The following is a 25,309-nucleotide window of genomic DNA, read 5'->3' on the forward strand; positions in this document are numbered from 1 at the left end:
CTATTGATCTCTCACTTCCATCAGGATAACGATGAAATAGTACAGCTCCCAGTCCAGTTTCTGAAGCATCACATGAGATTCCAATGTCAAGATCTGCGTTGAAGTGTGCTAAGACACTATCAGTTGATAGCATATCTTTCAGTTTGTTGAAGCTCTTTTCTTGTTCAGTGCCCCACTTCCAGGTCTCTCCTTTGCGTGTCAGTTTATGCAATGGTCCTGTGAGTTGTGACAGATTGGGTATGAACTTGCTGTAGAATTGTGTAGCTCCTAAGAAAGATCTTAGCTGAGTTAAGTCTGTTGGGACTGGCATCTGTTGTACTGCATCTGCTTTCTTTCCTTTAGTGATTCCCTTTGAAGTGAGTTTGTGTCCCAGATACTCTACTGTCGGTTGAGCAAAACAGCACTTGTCTTTTCTACATCTGAGCCCTCTTTCTTCTAATCTTTGAAGAAGTCGACGTAAGTTTTGTAGATGGCTCTCTGCATTGGCTCCACTCACTAGTATATCATCTAGGTATACTGCTACTCCTGGGAGGTCTTGTGTCAGTTGCTCCATGATTTCTTGAAAATACCCTGGTGCTGAGCTTGTGCCAAAGGGCAACCTCTTCTGTAGTAGTACTCCTCGGTGTGTTGATAGTGCTAGTCGTCGTTGACTTTCTGGTGCCAACAATATTTGATTGTAGGCATCTGCTAAATCAATCTTTGTGTAGCAATAGCCTCCACCTAGTTTTCTGATTAGATCTTCTGGTAGTGGGATAGGTTTCCTATGTGTTTCTAGCTGATTATTGATAGTCTTGGAGTAGTCTCCACATACTCTGATCTTCCCTGCAGCTTGACCTGTTGTAGATTTGCGTACAGGTACAACTGGTGTTCCATACTGGTTGAATTGAGTTGGTTCCCATATGCCTTTAGCTACACCTGCTTCGTATGCTTGGTTGAGCTCTTCTGTCAAGGCAATAGGAACTGGTCTGGGTCGGCAGAAGACTGGCTTTGTTGAAGGTTTGAAGTTTATCTCTAGTTCAAAGTTCTTGAGACATCCTAGCTCGTCTTTGAATATTTCTGGAAATTCTTTGCACATCTCCTTACACTTGATTTGTAACCTCCCATCTGGCTGGTTCTCCGTGATTGTTGATACAAGGTTCTGTTGTAGCTTGTCATCAATAGAGATGCCTAGTTGCTGTATAGCAGTTCTTCCTAGTAGGTTGAGATCTTGTACAGCACTAATCACAAATGGTAGTCTGACTTCTTTCTGTGCATCCAATTGGGCAGTTAGCTCACATCTGCCAAGCGTCTCTATGAGATGTCCTGAGGCTGATTTGTAGTTAACTGTAGTAGGTTTTAGGTTTGGCTTTCCTAGCTTCTCCCATATTGATTTACAGATGAAGTTGTCACAAGCTCCAGTGTCCAGTTCAAGTGTGAAGTTGTCTCCCTCCAGTTTGATGTTTTCAGCAAGTTTCACCATCTTGGTTGATGTGCATTCTATCATCTTTACTGGTTTTCCTGCTGCAGATGATTTCTTTTTCTTGCATGCTCTTTCTATGTGACCTTGTTTAGAACAAAAGTTGCAGGTGGCTGCTTTGAATCTGCAGTCATCCGCTGTATGGTTAGTTCGGTCACATCTGTAGCATAGCTTTCCTTCCTTCTGCTTGTCAGGTGTAGAGTTGTTTTTCTGGAGTGGTTTGTATCTTGATTTCTGTTGAGCAACCTTGTTGACTTTAGACGAGTTTCCATAAACTGTCTCTTTGGCAACTTTAGCTGCTTCTTCTGTTTCCTGTGCTACCTGTATAGCTTTGTTGAAGTTGAGTTCATTGTCCTTGACCTTGAAGAGAGATTTGAGAACTGCTTCATTGTTTACAGAGCAGATAAATCTTGTTCTGAGAGCCTCATCTAATGGATCTGTAATGTCTATGAAGGCACATGTAGTTGCATCTTGACGAATTCTGGCAGCTAACTCTTGAATAGTTTCTCCAGGTTTCCTCCGCATGTCACTCCAATACTTGTAACGCTCTCTAACAATGAAGCGCTTAGGGTCATACTGGTCTTTGAGAAATTCCAGTATTTCATCCATGTTGAGGTCGTTGATCTGCTTGGGTGTTGAAAGCTGAGCTGCCATATTACTAAGCTGCTTGTAGAGTGTAGGCTGTTGGTTGGTGAGAAAAGTGCCAGCAATCTTGTCTTGATGAATAGAATTTGCTGCAATGAAGGTGTTGAATCTGTCTATGTAATCTGTTAGTAGCTCTGCTGTTGGGTCAAAACCTGGGAAGGCTGGAACAGCGGTTGCAGCTGTTTCTTGTTTCCGTTGTAGGTTTTGTAGTAGTAGCTCCATCAGTTTCTTATTCTCCTCCATTCTTTCATCTTGCTGACGTCTGTATTCCTCTTGTTGCTGCTTGAACTCCTCATGCTGCTGTTGTCTATGCTCTTCTTGCTGACGTCTGTATTCCTCTTGCTGCTGTCTCTGGTCCTCCTGCTGCTTCTGCATTAGCTTGATCAGGTCTGCTACTTCTGCCATTGTAGTGGTGCAATTTTGAACAGTTACTCTTGTAATAAACTAGAACTCTTTGTATCGATTTTATCAATGATAAAATCTGAACAAAACTTTTTGTAACTGTTTCAAAAGAGAAATCCTTTTCGCCAATTAGCTTCTGTTATGTTTCTGCACAGAAGCAATCAAATAGAGTATTAAATTAGAGAAATGTGGTTTATTGCACACTCCAGAGACAACTGATTTGGTAACAGAAAACCCAAGTATTTATATGTTTGGTCATAGAAAAGCTTTGTAAAAAGCTACAAGCATTATTAATAGCTACAGTACTATATAATATTAGCTTGTATAAAGCTTTAGCTAATAAGCATAATGTTTGTTGGCAAAGTACCAATAATACTTGGCACTTGCATGACACATGGTGAATCTTTTGATACCAAATAACTGCAATGTGAATTTTGTTGCAAGTCAACCTTTAAGTACTTTTTCTTCTACATGAATGCTCTATTTGGTATCTACGCAGACCAACACTAAGCATACACAGATGGTTCAGATACCACTGCTTTATTTCCTATACTTTAAAAGCATCTTTCGGTGCATGAGAATGTCAGAAATTATGAAAATTTGAATCTCCAAAATAACTTTTCTTCATAATGTTTATTTTGCGGTAAATGCCGGGCTATGACTTTCTGTTAACATATTATTTGTATAACTATTCATATTATATCTTGCATGTTGTATTTGCTCTTTTTATTGTATATCCTATCGTTAATAAGTTCTTTGTTTATATTGTATCGCTATTGTATTTTGCCTTCGTTTATGTTATATTGCTAGTAAATGGTTAGTTTAATATACCCATGCTAACGCATTTGCGACTACATTTATTTTTATTGTTAGTCAGTTTTTTTTACTCGGCTCCATTATCCTGAACGGGTAAAATGAATGTATATAAAGGGAGCGCGTTCAATAAGAGAGCAGAGCAATAGTCGTAAGCTCCTCAATTATTGGATTTCCCTTCATAAATAAAACGAACGAAATCCCATACTTATTCTCTCTTCTTTATGCAGCATTTATCACAAGCTAGATCACGCCTGAGTAAAGGCCGGCAAATCTCTTCACACTGCTGGCAGCAGTGGGATTGTGCCGAACCCAGCAGGCACCATCTAGAAATCTAAAAATCAGACTCCGGCAGACCTCCTGCCCTGCTTGCAAAAGCGGCCTTAGTAAAGAAAAACCGGAGTAAGTATGGAAAACACCGGGGTTCCAAATGCGGCCAAGATAGCTGTATGGCTATCCCATACATTCGTAGAGAAACCCGGTGTTTTAGAATAAGCAGGTGATCCAGTGCTCCAGAGAAGGGTTGATGACTGGCACTGCGCCAACCATCCCCTACTTTGTGAGGCGCTCGATACTGCCAAAAAGTTTTGAGAACTCCGGGTCAGGCCACGATTGAATATAACGGTCCTCCTCACTCGGTGAAAAGCTCAAAATCATGTTTAAAAAGAAGATAAGGAGTGTAGACCAAGACATGGACTGAACAGCTGACGGCATAGGGCAACTTAGCAGATTAAATCAGAACCTGGAGCTGGCCTCCCAGTTCAAAGCGCCTGAGTATAATGGCGTCAGAGACCCATGATACTTCATTAGCCAATTTAGAGAAATCGCAGCTGCAAATATATTGGCCGAGAAAGCCAGCACACTGCATCTCAGAGAAGCTTTGAAGGAAGAGGCAGAGTCCTGCAGAAAGGCAATTGAGGTGGCAGCCATCTTTGAAGCCATCCGAGCCCAATCTGGACTATGTGTCCAACAGGCCCAAGCAAAATTGAGCAGTTTAAATAAAGGAACCCAAACCTCCCTGCAGGAACACATGACTGAAATTGAACGGCTTGTCAAAATAGCCTACGCCAAACTGCCTAAACCTTTCAGAACTAACATGATCAAGGGGTACTTCTCAAACTCCCTAAATCACCCCGCCCTACAGCGACACCTTCTAGCAGTACTCACGGAGACTATCGCAGATGCAGTACGGGCTAGAGAAGAAATTCTCCAGATCAAATCTGAAGACAAAACCGACCGTGGGCAGAGCTGTTCAAGCAGTAGCAGAAGTAAAAGACTCAAAAGGTAATATGGGACACAGTGCAGTAAGTGGTGTTGACCAAGATACCTTGAACGTATTTCTATCCACAGTAAAGCAGCTGGCAGAACAGGTCAACAAGCTGTAGAATAAGCCAATGGAGCCTCCAGAAAATAAACCTATCTGTTGGAGATGCAGAGACAATGGACACTTCCATAAAGAGTGCGCTAGTCAAAAGAAAAAGGGATCAGGAAACGGACAAAAGTCGCAGCAGTAGCCCCCACTACTAGTTGCAATAGGACTCCTGCAGATACCAGAAGAAATGAAATACCGATTCAGCCAAGGCTTCACCTGGATGGACCTATCGGAGAAAAAAAGGACAACCAGGAACCTCACCTCAAGCAATCCTCACAACTACCCAAAACGCTTTCTGGCCACTACATCTAGAAGAGTTAGGCATGAGTCACCCCAAGATGAGTACTATGCCTATTCCTCAGGTATCTCGGCACCTTGTCCAGCAGAGTACAGCCTCCCGCCACCACCACAAGAAACCCGCTCAAACACGTTCTCTACCTGCACGAACGAAACCACCTTAAGCAGTTTCTTCTAAACACAGAGAACCTGCTAAAGCACGCCTGCTAGAGCGCCCACTCTCTACCAGTAAATTTCTCCCTTGGAAAATCAAAGGTTGAGCGGTGCACTTCCTGTTGGATACTGGAGGCACCTCAAACCTGCTGAGAAAACAGATGTTCGGCCGATTCCTCCGGGGTGTAAGAGACCAATCTGAAGAGAGTGACACCCATGGCCTGCTCACTAATCAGACCAGGTTGCCCTTTTACGACGTAATCCGGCTCCTAGTGAGAGTTCACGAAGTGAAGACCAAAGAAGATTTTATAGTCAGTCAGGTTAGCAAAGACGCTATTCTTGGCATGCCTTTTTGGCACACCAATGCTTGCTGGAGTTTGAACGACCTGTGGTGAAGGTGAATGGGAAGTCATTAGCTTGTACTGACCAAATGGGTAAACTCCTCCAAACCAAATTTCAGGTGATTAAGGACCTGGTGGTGCCGGCTAGGAAAGAGGTTGCGGTCCGGTGTAGATTGACTACACAGAATTTCTGTTCACTAGGAATAATAGAAGGGTACCCCAAAAGCTCGCTTTTAGCCACAAGCCTGAATGAGCTCGGAGTAGATGGAAAGTTAAATGTCTCAACTTAAACCTCCAGCTCCTAACCCTCTATTTGGGAACCCCTGTGGGCACATACACCAGCATGGAAGTTTCTTCTCCTTTCGCTGGGCCCCACTCTTCAAGGGAAGCCCTGCCATGTCTATCAAACGATTCAAGCCCGAGCCACGGATACCCCAGTATCTCTAGGAACTGTACCATACTGAAAGACCCTCGTGCCAGAATACAGAGCAGATTAAGAAGCTGGCTATTTTTACTGACCAAGTATTTTTCAGTGTTTAGCACTAGAAACAACGATATGGGTAGAACATCGCTCATGGAGCGCTCCATACCCGTGAAAAACGGGACACGACCTATTCATCAACAGCCTCACTGGTTAGGCCCAAAAAAGAAAGTGGAGGCCAAAAGACAGGTGCAGGACCTATTGGCTAGAAAGTTAATCGAGTCAGCTGGAGAAGCGTAAAGCTCGCCTATTGTGTTAGTCAAGAAAAAGGATGGAAAAGGGTGGATTTGTGTGGATTGCCGGAGGCTCAATGCGGTAACAGAACAAGACGTGTATCTCCTTTCCAGGATAGACGAAAGTCTGGATAACCTAGCCGAGAGCCAAAATTTCAGTACCTTCAATCTCGTCAGCGGATACTGGCAGGTTCCGCTAGAAGAGATGCCAAGACAAAATTGACCTTCATCACTCACTCGGAATTGTAGAATTGGAGTTGTTTTTAACTGACTTCCACCCCAGCCACCTTTCAGCAATTGATGAAGAGATTGTGGCACGAGCTCCGCTGGCTGACCTTACTATTGTACCTGGATGATGTGATTGTTATTGCACCTGATCTTAAGACTCACCTCCAGCGGCTGAGGGCGGTCTTCCAGTGAGTATTGCAAGCCAGACTCAAGCTCAAGCCGATGAAGTGCGCACTGCTACAGTCTAAAGTGCGGTACCTGGGAGGGTAAGTAGCGAAGGGGTTGCCATGAACCCAGCCAAAGTCGAGGTGGTCGAAAGGTGGCCCACCCCGCGTGGAGTCTGGAAACTGCGAGAGTTCCTGGGTACTGTCGAGTACTACTGACAGTACATCTCAGGGTATGCCACATTGCGAAGCCCATCCATCGTATGGTGCAGAAAGAAGAGCTCTGACAACAAACAGGCAAGGAGCAGGCAGCGTTTGACATCCTTTGCCACAGCCTCACCACAGCACCCGTGCTGGGGTATCCAAATCCAGGGAACGCCTATATCCTGAACACAGATACCAGCAGGTGCGGCGTGTGAAGTGTGTTGTCACAGCAGCAGGGAGACCAAAAACAAGTGATTGCTTACTACAGTAAAACACTCACCTGGACCATGCCTTCCTGCCTTATTGCTAGTCGGTTTTTCTTACTCGGTTCCATTATCCCGAACAGATAAAATGTATGTACATAAAGGAAGCGTGCTCAATAAGAGAGCAGAGCAGTAGTCGAAAGCTCCTCAACTAATGGATTTTGCTTCATAAATGAAACGAACGAAAAACCATACTTGTTCTCTTTTCTTTATGCAGCATATATCACAAGCTAGATCACACCTGAGTAAAGGCCGGCAAATTTTTTTACAATTTTTCCTGTAAGGGCAGTTTTATGTAGAGTTACTTAATAGTCCCAACTGCTGTGAGCAATACATTGTTAGTTTCTAAAACTGCAGCTCATGATTTCATGTCAATAATAAGGTCAGTGGTAGACCTCGTAGAGGTCGGAGGTCTCCTTAGAATTCACTAAAATAGGCGTCTGTCAACTGAACAATTAACTTTGAGGTAAGAAATCAGCTCATAGTTCATCTATCAAGACAATAGTTAACTCGGACATCATTATTTAGCTGATAAAATTTCATAGTTTTCTCGAACTGTCTAATCTCTTTGTTGTGCATTTACATTGAGTCATTTAGATTTTTGTTTTATAAAACAATTTAGGTTTTCTGATATCAACAATCACCATTATGTAATCTAGGCATGACCTCACTAGTAAGTTTTCAAACCTTCAATTCATTATCTCAACTTTTCCTCAACACTACATGTGTTAGATTACTAACTTTTAAACCCTTTTGTTCAACTCACTCAATTACCAATTTCTGCCTTGTTATTTTTTCTTTAGGCGTGTAACGACAACCATCATTTTGTTACTTGCCTAAACAAAAATGGTCACAATGCCAATAAAAAAGTTATACATACAGACATACCAACTGCTCATCTGAAGTTATACATACAGACATACCAACTGCTCATCTGAAGTTATACATACAGACATACCAACTGCTCATCTGAAGTTACACATACAGGCATACCATCTGCTCATCTGAAGTTATACATACAGAAATACCAACTGCTCATCTAAAGTTATACATACAGACATACCAACTGGTCATCTATAGTTATACATACAGACATACCAACTGCTTATCTAAAGTTATATATACAGACATACCAGCTGCTCATTTATAGTTATACATACAGACATACCAACTGCTCATCTGAAGTTATACATGCTGACATACCAACTGCTCATCTAAAGTTATATATACAGACATACCAACTGCTCATCTAAAGTTATACATACAGACATACCAACTGCTCATCTAAAGTTATACATACAGACATACCAACTGCTGATCTAAAGTTATACATACAGACATACCAACTGCTCATCTGAAGTTATACATACAGACATACCAACTGCTCATCTGAAGTTATACATACAGACATACCAACTGCTCATCTAAAGTTATACATACAGACATACCAACTGCTCATCTAAAGTTATACATACAGACATACCAACTGCTCATCTAAAGTTATATATACAGATATACCAACTGCTCATCTAAAGTTATACATACAGACATACCAACTGCCTATCTAAAGTTATATATACAGACATACCAGCTGCTCATTTATAGTTATACATACAGACATACCAACTGCTCATCTGAAGTTATACATACTGACATACCAACTGCTCATCTAAAGTTATATATACAGATATACCAACTGCTCATCTAAAGTTATATATACAGATATACCAACTGCTCATCTAAAGTTATACATACAGACATACCAACTGCTGATCTAAAGTTATACATACAGACATACCAACTGCTTATCTAAAGCTATATATACAGACATACCAGCTGCTCATTTATAGTTATACATACAGACATACCAACTGCTCATCTGAAGTTATACATACTGACATACCAACTGCTCATCTAAAGTTATATATACAGATATACCAACTGCTCATCTAAAGTTATACATACAGACATACCAACTGCTCATCTAAAGTTATATATACAGACATACCAGCTGCTCATTTATAGTTATACATACAGACATACCAACTGCTCATCTGAAGTTATACATACAGACATACCAACTGCTCATCTAAAGTTATACATACAGACATACAAACTGCTCATCTAAAGTTTACGTACAGACATACCAACTGCTCATCTAAAGTTATACATACAGACATACCAACTGCTCACCCAAAGTTGTACATACAGAGATACCAACTGCTCATCTAAAGTTATACGTACAGACATACCAACTGCTCATTTATAGTTATACATGCAGACCTACCAAATGCTCATCTAAAGTTATATATACAGACATACCAGCTGCTCATCTAAAGTTAAGTTTATAGTCGTTGTCATGGCTATTGTCAAATACAATGCTTGATGCTGCAAAAACTCAATATTCTAATTATTTTGGGTTTTATTACTCGAAATCCTTACTCTAGTGTACCATGTAACATACAAACCAGTCTTCCATAGAGTAGGCTCATTGGCATCTGGAATAGTGGCATGAGACCCATTACCCATCCAGTGATGTCAGATTGAATGTTATGGTACTCATTCTACAACATAGATTTTTATAAACTTGCAGAGCAAGTTGTTAATTTCTAAAATTGTGTTAATTTAAGTTGTGTTAATTTCTAAAATCAAAACATGGTTTTATCTCTAATAATAAATCTCATTTTGTCATTGTGTATGTTTATCTGTTAGTCTGTGCAAGCACTATGCCTTTTCACATGTTTTAGACCAGTTTCCAAACTTCACACAGATTCGCTTGTCGTGTCTTTTGCCAGGTCGCTAAAAATTTTTTGTTTCAAAACTTTGTCTGGTTCCGGAGAACCAGCCTCCTAAACACTCATTTGGTTAGAAACGCAAGGAGGCGCTTTTGCATTCATTACAGACAATCGCCTTCACTGAACACATTCATGAATTGTCTATGTCTATGTCTATGTCTATGGGAAAGCAGTGAAGGAGTTTGAGTTTAAAATCTGCACACGTGTTGCTCGCTATCTGATTGAGAACAAAAAAAATTTCAGCATTGCCCGGCTTAATGCTAATGCTTAATGCTAATGCTTAATGCTAATGCTTAAGGCTAATGCTTAATTCTAATGCTTAATGCTAATGCTAATGCTAATGCTTAATGCTAATGCTTAATGCTAATGATTAATGCTAATGCTAATGCTAAATGCTAATGCTTAATTTTAATGCTTAATGTTAATGCTTAATAATAATGCTTAATGCTAATGCTTAATGTTAATGCTTAATGTTAATGCTTAATGCTAATGCTTAATTCTAATGCTTAATGCTAATGCTTAATGTTAATGCTTAATGCTAATGCTTACTGCTAATGCTTAATGCTTAATGCTAATGCTTAATGCTAATGCTTAATGCTAATGCTTAATGCTAATGCTTAATGCTAATGAACGACTAACATTAATTCCAGACAAAGCAATGATTAATGTTGGTTATAAAAAAAATTGTATTCTGGTTCGACTTGCGAGAGCTTGCGACTCTCTATCACAAGTTCATGAATAATTCTATTTATATAAAATTGGCTGAATGGCCGGCATTGCGCTAGCAATAAAATAATTACCAAATGAATTTGAGTAGCTTACCTCATTAGCTAGTAGCCTAAATCTGTGCTAAAACAATAGCGGTGTTTTTAAGGCAGCTCAATAATTGTTACATTATATATAATGACCGGTCGTTACGCTACACGTAACAACCGATGATCTAACACAATCGGTCATTATGCTACACATAACGATCGACTGTGTTAGTTAATAAACCATAAGCGCTTTAAGTGTGAGTGTTTTATATTTTAATCAAAGTGTTTTGTAATGTAATCAAAATCATCCGTCGTTATGGTCAGTTAAAAGATTGTAGTTGTTTAGATCGCTCGTCTTTAGACCTGGAAGTACCGAAATCAAATCCTCTGTGAAGCAGATTTTTTATAGCTAGATTTTAATCACTCCAACTGGACACAGGGATGATCAGCAAAGACTGAGATATATATAGATATACATGTATATATGTCTTGGTCTGGAATAATGTATTCTCTAGAGTTTAACCAATTTTATGACCCTTTTTTATGTAAAAGTCGTTGACATCCTGTAACAAATCAATTGTAGAATTTTGCTCAAATAGATCAACTGCCGAGTAGAAATCGTGAGTCCAACAAACAATTCGGAGTCCAAATTAATGCCTGGTCCACTTTAATATATTTAATATTATCATAGTAGTTGGAAAAACTTGACCATAGTTACTGGTCAATTATGAAAATACAATCTTACAGTCTCAAAAAAGTATGACAATCATTTAGAGTTGTGTTCTATTACCCATGTATGTTGAACCCATTCAAGGCATTGTAATTGTGCTCATGCGAGTGAGCACTTGCGCACACTCACTACGCATATGCTCCACACAATATGCTCCACACACATGCACACTCACTACACACTCACGCTCCACACAACATGCTACACACAACATGCTACACACACCCGCTACACACACACACTTTAAACACAAGTATAACACACCTGCTACACACGCTACACACACTACATATCCACTACACACATGCACTAGGCACACTCACTACACAAACGTGCTACACACCCATGGCACACACTACATACCCCCTACACACACGCAAGCAAAAATTCGCACATTGTTAGTGGAACTTTATCAAGGTTGGTGTCTGGAAAATGGCAGAATTGATCTGCGCAAGGAATTTTCATTTAGGTAAGCATGCAATAAAGCCTTCTTTCACACAAAACAGCCCAGAGGCGAATTGTTGATAAGACATTATGTTAGAGAGCAACTGGTGGAAGAAATCAAATCTGTTACATTTGGACTGTTTTCCATTCAGTTGGATGACTCAAAGGACGTAGCCTTATGTGTCCAGTTAATACATTTTGCGAGACTGTGGTACGTTGCCCACTCTGGTACAACGAAAGAAGATATATGTTTTGTAAACCTCTAAAAACAGCCACTAACAGTTTTATATAAGGAATAAACTCTTCCACACATTTTTGAAAAGTCATAAATTAAATAAATGTTTATGGTTGTTGCATATATGAAGCACCTGCAATGCTTGGATTAAAGTCTGTCTCGCAAGTCTTGATGAAAAGACAGTCTCCAAAGCTAAGGGGTCAACTGCATGATTCATAATCAGGCATTGCCTTCTAAAACTCTCCCAGAATGACGCAAACTGTATTAGACCAGACAATACGAATTTTCGACTCCATGAGTTTTCGGCTTTACAAAGTATTTTGTCAAGATTTAGATAGGTTTACCATGTCGTCTATTATACACCTTTGAGATAGCTATCTGGGGTTATGTAAGCCATCGCCTTTTTTAACTAGAAAAAGAATTATGGCTGTTTTGTGTAGATCACAGCAAAACAGAATACTTTCTATGGCTAGACACAAATAATGGAGAATACGCCTTGCTTATTTGTCTGACATTTTTACCGCTTGAACAGATTAAACATACAGATGCAAGGCAGAAACCGATACATTGTGAAGTTCAGTGACTCATTGAAGGCATTCCTTACAAATCTAGAGCACTGTAAATAACAAACCAGCAGTGACAATATTGCCATGTTTAGAAGGACAGATTTTTTCCTGGAAGCTAAAAGGGATTCGCACAAGTGAGAAGCAGTCAAAGATAAGATTTTAGACCATTTGACAGTGTTGCAAATTGAATTTAAGCGACATTTTTCACAATTTTGTGAGAATGACTTAAACTTGACAAATTACCCAGGCAAATTATCAGTTGATAAACTGAAGTTGATTTTCAGAAAAACCCGCTAGCAAAGGATTATGGAAAAAAAGCAATGGAAGAGTTTTGGTCACAAATCACAATTTCTCATCTAAACAGTGAACAAACTGCTGCCATTTGTGTTAATATATCTCTGTGAGGCCAGGATCTTTTTACTACCAAACAAGAGTAAGGACGAAAACTAATTGACGGTAGAAGATGATTTACGTTGGGCTCTGAAAATCACTGCTTCTTATCTCGATTTCACTGGTCAATAAAGTAGGGCACGGCCATCGATTTCGTTAAAAAGTGTAAAGGAATTGACTGAGCTCCTCTACTTGCTCCACAAGGAAACAAACACTCGAGCGCAAGGCAATAAATGTATATATTTCTCAAATATATAATACAGTGCAGAGGAGTGTGCATGCAAATAACTGCATACGATGAGACTCTTCTAGTATATATAGGTACTCTGGTCTTCTGTGGCTTCTTTTACACTTTTCACTTCTTGTTGAACTCTTGTTGGCAGCTGACCTTCGATCAACCGAAGGTATTACCAGTAGCCACGCCGCGCCTGCCGAGTCCGAGCTCAGCCCGATCATGGCTTCGTTGCCTCCTTGGTGTCGGCTCGTCACCTGATAATCTTCCACCACAAATGTACATTTGAGTAATCATAAGTGTGTTGTCGCTCTTACTAGCTTTTACTGCTGTTACATTCTGATTATGGTAAGAAACTGTCTCATTAAGCCGACTGCTTACTTACATTTTAAGCTTTTTAAAATGAGAAATAATTTCTTTGAATTTGATGAAAGCGCCATGGAGCACACAAATTTTGAAACCATTATTCTAAAATAACAACTCGCGGATCAGCTCTCTAAATTAGATTAAAGATGAACCTACGCAATGTTTTAGTAGATTTTATCAGAAAGTATCAATATTTTTCTATCATTTGCGATTGTTTTTGATGTTTGAGGTGATCTGACCGCCATGATATTTCAAGATTAAAAATGGCAAAACTTGATCGAAGTAAAATGCTCAGATCAAATGAAAGTGTAATTCTGACATCGACAGTTGCAAAGAGACAGAATAGAGAAATGGCCAATATTAAGTATACCAGCGATAGCTACTAGTAAAGTAATTTCGGCACATATTCTTCTTCTGAGCACTTTAACGGCGATCAAGTAATTCCGATTTTAATTTTGAAACATCCTGGAAGTCAGATCACCTCAAACATCAAAAAAATTGCAAACAATAAAAAAATATTGACACTTTCTAAAATAGACTATATTAAAACCATGTGTAAGTCCATGTCGGTTGCTAAGGCAGTATATTCAAAGTACAATTATTCTTTTTATTTATGTTGGTAAAACAACAAAGTAGCTTTAATATACCTGCTATCATAACTGTTCTCTGTAGTAATAGCAAGTTGTATTATATTGTTACAAGTTGTGGTGAAAACAAACTAACTTTTATATGTCATAGCCATGTTGTATTCAAAATTTGTACAAATATATTTGTAGTTGTTTGATTGAAATTTGAAAACTATATTAGCTGACATACAAAAAGACTAGTTGTTTTTATACTGTGACTAACAGGTGAAAAACTTTACTTGAAGGTTAGCTATTGGATTTTGTAGAGGATTAAAAAGTCGCATAAGCCCTATCAGTTATGTATTGCCTCATCTATGACCACGGTCAAACTTGGTGAAGCATGATTGTACCTTCTGTATCCTGTTGTAGAATGTCATATTAGAAAGGTCAACTAGGTCTTAAATAGAAAAGGAATTTGTTAAATCGCTGCACGAAGCTCACAACATGTTTGGTGAAAATTAAGAACAGATCAAATGCCTCTAACGACTGCATTACCTTGAGGTTGATAAGTTTCAACCAAACCATCCAAATGTGAGTTATAACTGTATCAACTCTGCAATAACACGCTTCCCTCGTCCTCCTCACCTAAATAACAATATCTAAACTGGTAATCTCTAAGTATTTTAACTCATCGCTATTATAATTCGCTATTATTATTTTTATCTGTTTGTTTAGGAAAATTAAAAAAGAGGGAAAAGTCAACATGGGTTTCTTTCAGCTTTTTTATATTCGAATAAAAACTAACATGCACTGTTGATTGTCTGTGTTGAAGAGTCGTAACTACATAAACAATACACAACCATAAGATTTCCACTGCTCAGCTAGTTTGATATTATCACTTGTTAATACTATTTGTTAACATTGTCAACCTTGGTTATTATTCATATTATTATTACTAATACCATCTAGTGTGCTGTGTGAGATCGTCAGGCATCACAATAAAACGCACAGAGAATAAGTCTGTGCACAATTATTCAGAACTACTAAAGGTGGTCAACTGGTGCAGGTGTAAAAGTATCAGTCGTCGTGAGATTGCAACACATTTATAGCGATGTTTGATTTTAACCTTTAACCCTGGCAGACAAACACACCTATTAGTATAGTAAAGTTCACACATCAACTGGAATTTTTTAATAGCACTATCCATGTAAACTGTATAGATGTATAGACTGTTGGCTGTACAGTGTTGCACTTAGTATAAGTGCAACACAGTACATCGTAAGGCATTAAACTACATAATATGTATGCATTACTGTATTGGTGTTGATATATTACATGCATTACTGCATTAGTTTTGATATATTACATGCATTACTGCATTATTTTTTGCTTCATTTATTTTTATAGTAAGTTTTAAACTAAGCAAATTTTCTGCATCAGAAAAAGCTTTACTGATTTAATCTATAAGCTCTAAATAGAATTTAAGCCAAAACACCGAGATGTAGCCCATTAGTTTATGATATTAGTCTATGATATTTACAAATAATACAAGATGCACAGGCTAAAAACAAAGCAAGTATTTCTATAGATCAACTCTTTATACCTAAATTATTTTCAAATTTGAAAATGTTTAACTATCACATAAAGTTTGTTGATGAATTATTTGTAAGAACAGTGCAATAGTTGTTTTTAGTTTCAGCAATTTTTTCTTACTCAATTTGTGCAGAATTATCGCCTCACTGCTACAAATATTTACAGATTGCATTACATGTGCTGTTTACGGTTTAAACTACACATTTAGGCAGTATTTTTAGTTACTCACCAGATGTGGTAAAAAGGGCGCAGGTAGCCCTAAAACAATGTTTGATGAGAAAGAAGAAGAGAGACAGCAAGCCAACAAAATCAATTCTCTTTTTGTGTATCGTCCATTATAAGAGTTCTCGTTGTTAGGAATGTTGTCATTGGTTTCTACGCTGCTCGAGTCTGTTAGCTGCATAGCCTCATCATTAGAACTTCTGCGTGAAGTAAAACACCGCTTAAAAATTTTTCGAGCCATGATCTGGCCTTGAGAATCAGCGCAAACATACTAATAGAGCTCAAAATAAGCTGGTTATTTTATTGGTCTTAATGGTTTGAATTTGATTAGCTAATCATTGCAGTGGGTAGAAGTGGTTGCCATGCCAACCATCCACTCACCACGGCAATTGGTTACCTGACCTGATTTCATTTAATTCTTTAGCCCTCTCCACCTATCTTATTCATCCACGATTCTTTAACCAAATAATCGTTAAGGAGAAACTATCTCGTGAACCTGATACTGGAAGCACAAGGGCTTTAATTAATAGTGCTTCTATGTTCACTGTGAGCATGCCAAATGCATGCAGTTACTGTACTCAAGAGATGTGAGAGCTAATATTTAGATGCTATACTTTAGACAGTACGGAAACCTTTAACATTCTGTACAGTTATTAGGGACATATGCCTAGCAATGCCCAAAATTTCTTTCATTTGTAATCTGGTAGAGTCCAGGTAGGCGTTTAAAAGAACTGATTATCAGAAACCAGAAGAATCTTATGCAACCAAGTATTCTTAGCAACTTGCCTTAAAGCATTTTCGTGTGAAAATTTGGATGAAATCTGCAACAAAATGCAAAACATCCACACAGAGAAAAAGTTAGATTTACTAATATAGGTTTTTAGGTATTGGTTGTTATACTCGTGTGTTACTAGACTTGAGTGCAGATTAAGTAATCATTGAAAAGCTGTCATATTGTCAGCAGTCGCAGGTAGTCATAAGTAGTCACAGGTAATTGCAGGTAGTTGCAGGTAGCTACAGAAGGTTGTAAAGAATTGCAAAATCTTTCAATATCAACAGCAAATATTTTAACAACAAAGACAAATGAACTTTTACTAAACTTTGATTTTGGAGTGGATCAACTTGTATCTCCTGTGGAGTGAACTGCAATCTCTTCAACTCCAGAGTTTCTGACTGAACTAGTGATGTTTCGCTATGAAAGGAAATAATGGCTATGTCAAAATATACTAAACAATTACAACTAGCATATAAATTTATGTAAAAAATAACTTATACTAAGATTTTATAACAGATGGCACAAGCTGCTTTGGCTATCTTGATCATTCATACTTGTTCACCATAAAACTCTGACCTCATAATCTGTAATGAAATCGTCACACTGAAGAAATGATATACCATGGTAATAATATCATTAATAATAATAACGTGGTAACAAAGTGCTGTAATAAATCTTGCTTTATTTCTGGCTCAAACTCGTGACTGTCAGTTTTGTAGACCAAAACTCTCCTACTCTCCAATCTATCCTATCCAACCATCATAGAATATCATTTTTACTATAATAAGAGTGGTGTTTAATGACGTTAGCAAATTTTCGTGTGAGGGAAGAGTAATTAGAGCAGACTCACCGCAGTTTAATGCACACAAGTAGGTCCACTCCTAGCAATGACAGGATCAATTGGCAATCTTGGCACAATTGTTTTGCGTATAAGTGTGCCATAATTTATCTTATTAGAAACTCAACAATCTGTCTCCACACGCATTAAAGACAATCGTCCTCAACGAACGTGTTCATGGATTTCTTTCGTGGAAAAATTCTCACTAAAAACGAAAAGAATTTCGATCCTCCCCATGCCACAAGGGCTGTATTTAGCAGTAATTTTATAATTAAATTATGACAATAAATTTTGTGCAAGCTTGTTGAAAATTTATAAAAGGCTATCAAAATATAAATATCTATTCATCATTCAGAACAACTATAAAATCTTAAAAACCCGTTTTTAAAAAATTTATACATTTTTGTGACCACCTGCTTGTTATCAGCCAATCACGAGCCACACTGACTGTAATTGGCTGATAACCATGTTTCCATACTCAGTAGACAAAAACAGACTGAAATAACTCGTTTGTAATTTATTGTTGTTTTGGTTTGGAACATATTTTGATCGACTATCAATGGTCTTCAATTGCTCGTCAGTCATTGGCTCATGCAATCATGTGTCTAGTTGGAAAGTGATAGCAGAAAATCCATTCATCACCTATTCTCAGGTTTCGCTACAAGTTTTGACACCAAATAAATAAATTAGTGCAGTTCCTAAATTAGTGCAGTTCCTAAATTAGTGCAGTTCTTAAATTAGTGCAGTTCCTAAATTAGTGCAGTTCTTAAATTAGAACAGTTCCTAAATTCGTACAGTTCCTAAATTAGTGTAGTTCCTAAATTAGTACAGTTCCTAAATTAGTACAGTTCTTAAATTAGTTCAGTTCCTAAATTGGTGCAGTTCCTAAATTAGTGCAGTTCTTAAATTAGTGAAGTTACTAAACTAGTACAATTCCCAAGTTAGTGCAGTTCCTGAATTATTGCAGCTCCTAATTTATTTCAGTTCCTTCGGCAATTTTAATAGGCTTGAGCTCAGTAATACTAATGACCAGTTGCTATAAACATTCACCCTGGTAAATAATTGACCTGTAATAAATAATCATTACCTTGAGCATGACAGGCTTCTAGCCACAACATGTAACTAGTAAATCGTACTTGTCAACACTTGTCTCTTATTAGATGGAATAATCTAGGGGCTGTGTAGCAAATGAGTCGTAAGATAAACTATACGTAGAAGTGGAGGTGGCTAGAATACAAAGAAAGATGTTTATCACGAGAGAGGTCAAACTCCTTATCCGCTACATCATTAACTTACTGAGATAAAAATTGAAGCTAGCAGTAAATACGGTGTCAGACCAAATTGGTTTATTTTATATTTGAAACAAACTAGTAAATAAAAGCGAAGTATCTGCCAGGTGTCACATGCTTGTCACACAGCAGCAAGTGTCATCTAATGACAATCTATATTTATAGCCTTCAAAGTTTTTCTTTTGATTTCTGTCATCCATGTATCTAGTTTTAGCGGTTGAAGTCTAGCAATAAAAAATATCCACCATACTGGAATTGAACTCACGATGATTGCAAGTGCAAGTATGCAAACACACCCACCTAACCACAAGGTTGAGTCACTGTTTTTCAATCAACTTATCTACAGTATCCTTATCCTAATTAAAGCTAAATATGAGCGTTATATTACCAATTATCATCACCTGTTGTGTGCGTTTTTCTTTTGAAATTTTTTTCAAAAATTATTTTTAAAATCTATTATTCATTTTTCTTCATTTGTAGGTTTTAATTGTGCCGGTTCAATTTCAGATGGTCCTTCTCAGTGCAGCTGTAACGACACAATTTCAAACTTCAATCTCCGGTTATTGCAAAGAGCGATCGCTAGAAATTGTAAAATTAAAATATGTTCACACGGACATTCTCAAGTAGGAATTGCATCTACATTCTCTCTCCGTTTGATCAAACAAAGTACTCTTGTGCACTTCACTGATTAATAGTGACATCTCATTTTTACGTTTATGCCAGTATCGATTATTGAGAGCTACCAGTATCGTCATATTCAAAATTTTCATAAATAGCTTCTGGAGTAACCTTTTTTATGCACACAATTCTATGTACTCTTTATTATTATTAATTCAACATAATCATGATTTTTTATTTTGTTTTGGTTCAGTTAGTTTTAATTGTATCAGTATCTATTCATTTTTCATTGCAACCATTGTAACAAATCATACTTCATCTAACCATTACTTGCTAATTATATTATATTTAGACACCTTTACAGCTGTTTTAGTTTTTCTCTTAATTTATTTGAGCTGCACAAAATACTTTATTCAAGACATGAAGTTTAAATGTTATGATGGTAGCTATTGTAAAGGTTAATTAAAAATAAATTTTCTGCTCAAAGACTATTTTATTATCCTGGCAACGCCGGGCATATATCTAGTATTTACATAAATAGTCAGAGAGTGTAAGGATGGACACAAGTAGTCAAGAAGGGTAAGTGTTGGCACAAGTAGTCAGTAAGTGTAAGTACTGACACAAGTAGTCAAGAAGTGAAAGTATTGACACATGTAGTCAAGAAGTGTAAGTATTGACACAAGTAGTCAAGAAGTGTAAGTATTGACACAAGTAGTCAAGAAGTGTAAGTATTGACACAAGTAGTCAAGAAGTGTAAGTGTTGACACAAGTAGTCAAGAAGTGTAAGTATTGACACAAGTAGTCAAGAAGTGTAAGTATTGACACAAGTAGTCAAGAAGTGCAAGTGTTGACACAAGTAGTCAAGAAGTGTAAGTATTGACACAAGTAGTCAAGAAGTGTAAGTGTTGACACAAGTAGTCAAGAAGTGTAAGTACTGACACAAGTAGTTAAGAAGTGTAAGTATTGACACAAGTAGTCAAGAAGTGTAAGTATTGACACAAGTAGTCAAGAAGTGTAAGTACTGATACAAGTAGTCAAGAAGTGTAAGTATTGACACAAGTAGTCAAGAAGTGTAAGTATTGACACAAGTAGTCAAGAAATGTAAGTACTGATACAAGTAGTCAAGAAGTGTAAGTATTGACACAAGTAGTCAAGAAGTGTAAGTACTGATACAAGTAGTCAGTAAGTGTAAGTACTGATACAAGTAGTCAAAAAGTGTAAGTATTGACACAAGTAGTCAGTAAGTGTAAGTACTGACACAAGTAGTCAAGAAGTGTAAGTATTGACACAAGTAGTCAAGAAGTGTAAGTACTGACACAAGTAGTCAAGAAGTGTAAGTATTGACACAAGTAGTCAAGAAGTGTAAGTATTGACACAAGTAGTCAAGAAGTGTAAGTATTGACACAAGTAGTCAAGAAGTGTAAGTATTGACACAAGTAGTCAAGAAGTGTAAGTATTGACACAAGTAGTCAAGAAGTGTAAGTATTGACACAAGTAGTCAGTAAGTGTAAGTACTGATACAAGTAGTCAGTAAGTGTAAGTATTGACACAAGTAGTCAAGAAGTGTAAGTATTGACACAAGTAGTCAAGAAGTGTAAGTATTGACACAAGTAGTCAAGAAGTGTAAGTGTTGACACAAGTAGTCAAGAAGTGTAAGTATTGACACAAGTAGTCAAGAAGTGTAAGTATTGACACAAGTAGTCAGTAAGTGTAAGTACTGATACAAGTAGTCAGTAAGTGTAAGTATTGACACAAGTAGTCAAGAAGTGTAAGTATTGACACAAGTAGTCAAGAAGTGTAAGTGTTGACACAAGTAGTCAAGAAGTGTAAGTATTGACACAAGTAGTCAGTAAGGGTAAGTACTGATACAAGTAGTCAGTAAGTGTAAGTATTGACACAAGTAGTCAAGAAGTGTAAGTATTGACACAAGTAGTCAAGAAGTGTAAGTGTTGACACAAGTAGTCAAGAAGTGTAAGTATTGACACAAGTAGTCAAGAAGTGTAAGTATTGACACAAGTAGTCAAGAAGTGTAAGTACTGATACAAGTAGTCAAGAAGTGTAAGTATTGACACAAGTAGTCAAGAAGTGTAAGTACTGATACAAGTAGTCAGTAAGTGTAAGTACTGATACAAGTAGTCAAAAAGTGTAAGTATTGACACAAGTAGTCAGTAAGTGTAAGTACTGACACAAGTAGTCAAGAAGTGTAAGTACTGATACAAGTAGTCAAAAAGTGTAAGTATTGACACAAGTAGTCAGTAAGTGTAAGTACTGACACAAGTAGTCAAGAAGTGTAAGTATTGACACAAGTAGTCAAGAAGTGTAAGTACTGACACAAGTAGTCAAGAAGTGTAAGTATTGACACAAGTAGTCAAGAAGTGTAAGTATTGACACAAGTAGTCAAGAAGTGTAAGTACTGATACAAGTAGTCAAGAAGTGTAAGTATTGACACAAGTAGTCAAGAAGTGTAAGTACTGACACAAGTAGTCAAGAAGTGTAAGTGTTGACACAAGTAGTCAAGAAGTGTAAGTATTGGCACAAGTAGTCAAGAAGTGTAAGTACTGACACAAGTAGTCAAGAAGTGTAAGTATTGACACAAGTAGTCAAGAAGTGTAAGTATTGACACAAGTAGTCAAGAAGTGTAAGTATTGACACAAGTAGTCAAGAAGTGTAAGTGTTGACACAAGTAGTCAAGAAGTGTAAGTATTGGCACAAGTAGTCAAGAAGTGTAAGTGTTGACACAAGTAGTCAAGAAGTGTAAGTATTGGCACAAGTAGTCAAGAAGTGTAAGTACTGATACAAGTAGTCAAGAAGTGTAAGTATTGACACAAGTAGTCAAGAAGTGTAAGTACTGATACAAGTAGTCAAGAAGTGTAAGTGTTGACACAAGTAGTCAAGAAGTGTTAGTATTGACACAAGTAGTCAAGAAGTGTAAGTACTGACACAAGTAGTCAAGAAGTGTAAGTGTTGACACAAGTAGTCAAGAAGTGTAAGTATTGACACAGGTAGTCAGGGGTGTAAGTATCGACACACGCAGTCAAGAAGTGTAAGTATTGATGATCACATATGCGTATTCAGTTTTTTTGAATGAACTTTATATTGAAGCTTTGGATCATTGAGGGGATAAAGCGTGAATTTTTCGGCAGCGGGCAACTCCAAACCCAGTCATACTATGGAAACAGTGATTGTGGCAATAAGGAGCAGTTGAAACAAGCGCTAAATACATGTAACTTCGTTTGTACAAGTTTCTTTTTCTCTTAAAAAAGACACTAGTCAGGTTCATCCTCAGCTTTTCCTTGGGTCCAAATTGTCCTTCCTGTTCTAGCAAAGCTGTTCCCAACGGAGTTGCTATCTCTCTTTCTTTAAAACATTTTGCCGCACAGAGATCTGGTGTAATCAATGCCAATTAAAATATTCAAGTTATTCAAAGGTCTGTAGGGCTCAGGTGATTCGATAAAATAGACATCTGACTAAGCAAACAGAAACTTGAGTTTTATATAATAAAAAAGAATTAACTAATTTTTAGTTGCTTCTGGGAGCTTGCAACAAAACTATTCATGAAATGACACAAGTATCGTCATCATCAGCTCACCTCTATACCGTTGGAGGTTTTAAGTTGAAACTAGCGATAAGTCCGGCCATTACATTATTTCTTTTATTTTCAATGAGATCGCCCGCAGTATGTGTGTAGATTTCCAACGCGGATAGCTACACTGTTTTTGTAGCAACAATCCATAAAGCTTTTCCATAAAGCTAATTCACTGATGGTAATTACCCTTGAGGCGCGCAAAAGTGTGTTTGCATTTCTAATTATAGATCGACAAGCATTTATATGGAAAGTAAAAGTTCTAAGGTCACCAATCGAGTCTGCATTGCTAAAACTGGCTTTGCCTTGAACTAAGCCATAGATAACACGTAGAGCCAGGCCTGTATTCCCTGGTTGCAAGTTGGGGCGGCTCAGCCGGCTAGCTGCCCCAGGGAATACGGGCCTGCGTAGAGCTGTGGTAATCAGTTCTTATAACTCATCTTTCACATGAAAACTTTTTAGCATCCTGGAACACAGCTCTTATTATAGTAAAAACATTTGCAAACTAGGAACATAGTCAATTACTTTTACCTATTAAACTCGGATTTTGTAATCTTGATATCGTCCCACTAAAGAAATGTTATAGGTGGTAGTTAAGGCGCTTTATAAAATATCGCTTTGTGTGGGTCTTGGAATCATGACATTTCGCTATCATTACTAATCAACTGCTTTCTATCTAACTACCAGACTGGCAGTAAGCCAGCATGTAAGACTTTTTTCATTTTCAGTCAGATAGTCTAATCAGATAGCCCGCAGGTAGATGTTTAAGAAGCGGGTCTTCAGGAACCAGATGGAGTTTTGAGACTAAATGTTTAGGGACCTTTAGAAAGACATGGAGCATATGCATGAGAACTTTGGATGAAATCAACCAAAAAACCGTGAAAACACTACATTCACATGGACTAACAGACAGATACACTCACTCACACTCACATGCACACACCAATGATATAAAATCCCCCACAAGGATGGGCGACAGCTATCATATGGGCGGGGTTTAATGATCGCGCTCTGTTGGGATTGTGCTAGCCGGGGTTTCGGGGCTAACACAGTTCTCGCGGGGCGACCGCGTTGCCTTGCTAGGTTTTGGAAAGCACGACTCGCTGTTATCATCTCATTAGCTCATTTAGTCAGTAAAACTCTGCAGTTCACAATAGCAAACCTTGAATTTCTACAGTGTTGGGGAAATACTTGACAAAAAAAAAGGGTCTATGAATAATAAAACATGTCAAATCACCTATTTTTACCAATTTTGAGATTGGTAAGGGTCGTAATATATGCTTAAAGTTAAATATAATTTACCCAAAATCAACCGAACAACGTCTTTTTTCTCTAATATTTGATTAATATTTTGCCACTACTAATATAAAATGACAGTCTTTTATTGTTGTCATATTGTTTTACTTGGCCAATAAGATGGGACAGCAGGCAAAGCTGTGCAGTGTAGTTTTTACACTCGAAATCTAAATATAAAACCTAATTTGGGCCATTTCACAAAGGCAACTATTAATATCAGAAATGCTTGTGAATGGCAACTGACTGATCATAACGGTGACAATATTGGGCAACTATATTTATTTGACAACAAAATGAAACCACCAGATCAGTAAAATAACCCCCATTGTTCATAATATTTGTAAATTTACAACGGACTTTATTCAGCATATTTCTTTGTTCTTGTGCCATATTCGAGTTCATCCTAACAGAGCTCGATCATTAAACCCCGCCCATATGATAGCCGTAACCTATTTGCGGAGGGTTTATATTATTATATACACGCACACACCTGCGCACACACGCATACAAGCACACACATGCGCACACACGCATACAAGCACACACATGCGCACACACATAAAGACAAATGACACATAATGACACATTTCAAGAGTTGATTTATATAAAATTAAGGCTTCAAAAAATGAAACAGTTAAATTAATATTGTTCTTGTATATTTACGTTTCAGCAAAAAGCATTGCTAAAAAATGATCACATAAACCTAAGCCTAAAGAGAAATAGAATACATTTAGTCTGTTGAGACAATAATGAGCTCATTAGCAAATCTTTGTTTACAATACTAACTAAATGAAGAAATAAAAATAGATTTAGTAAATATTGCAATAATATATTATGATCTGATAAATCTAGCACAAGGTTTTTATGTTACAAAAAGGTTAGAGAGTAGATATTGCAGAAGTTGTAAAACCTAAAAAAAAATGTCACCAGGAATTGCTATAAAAATGACATTAAATAAAAAACA

General features: G+C 37.6%; 1 protein-coding gene across 3 annotated transcripts in view; it reads right to left on the reverse strand.

Annotated features, from left to right (window-relative positions):
• Positions 1-16,179, reverse strand: part of LOC137405811 (MFS-type transporter SLC18B1-like) — an 89,800-nt gene extending 73,621 nt beyond the window's left edge. For 2 of the 3 annotated variants that reach the window (XM_068092223.1, XM_068092224.1), the window contains exons 1-2: positions 15,954-16,179; positions 9,521-9,616 (exon numbers count right to left, since the gene is read on the reverse strand). In XM_068092223.1, coding sequence (XP_067948324.1) covers positions 9,521-9,616; positions 15,954-16,127 — 270 coding nt within the window. In that variant the 5' untranslated portion in view covers positions 16,128-16,179. Of the gene's footprint in view, positions 1-9,516; positions 9,617-15,953 lie in introns of those variants that run through there. The other variant, XM_068092225.1, reaches the window with a different exon arrangement.
• Between the last annotated feature and the right edge of the window lie 9,130 nt (positions 16,180-25,309).

This window comes from Watersipora subatra, chromosome 10 (genome assembly GCF_963576615.1).
Source record: "Watersipora subatra chromosome 10, tzWatSuba1.1, whole genome shotgun sequence".
Classification (NCBI taxonomy): Eukaryota; Metazoa; Bryozoa; class Gymnolaemata; order Cheilostomatida; family Watersiporidae; genus Watersipora; species Watersipora subatra.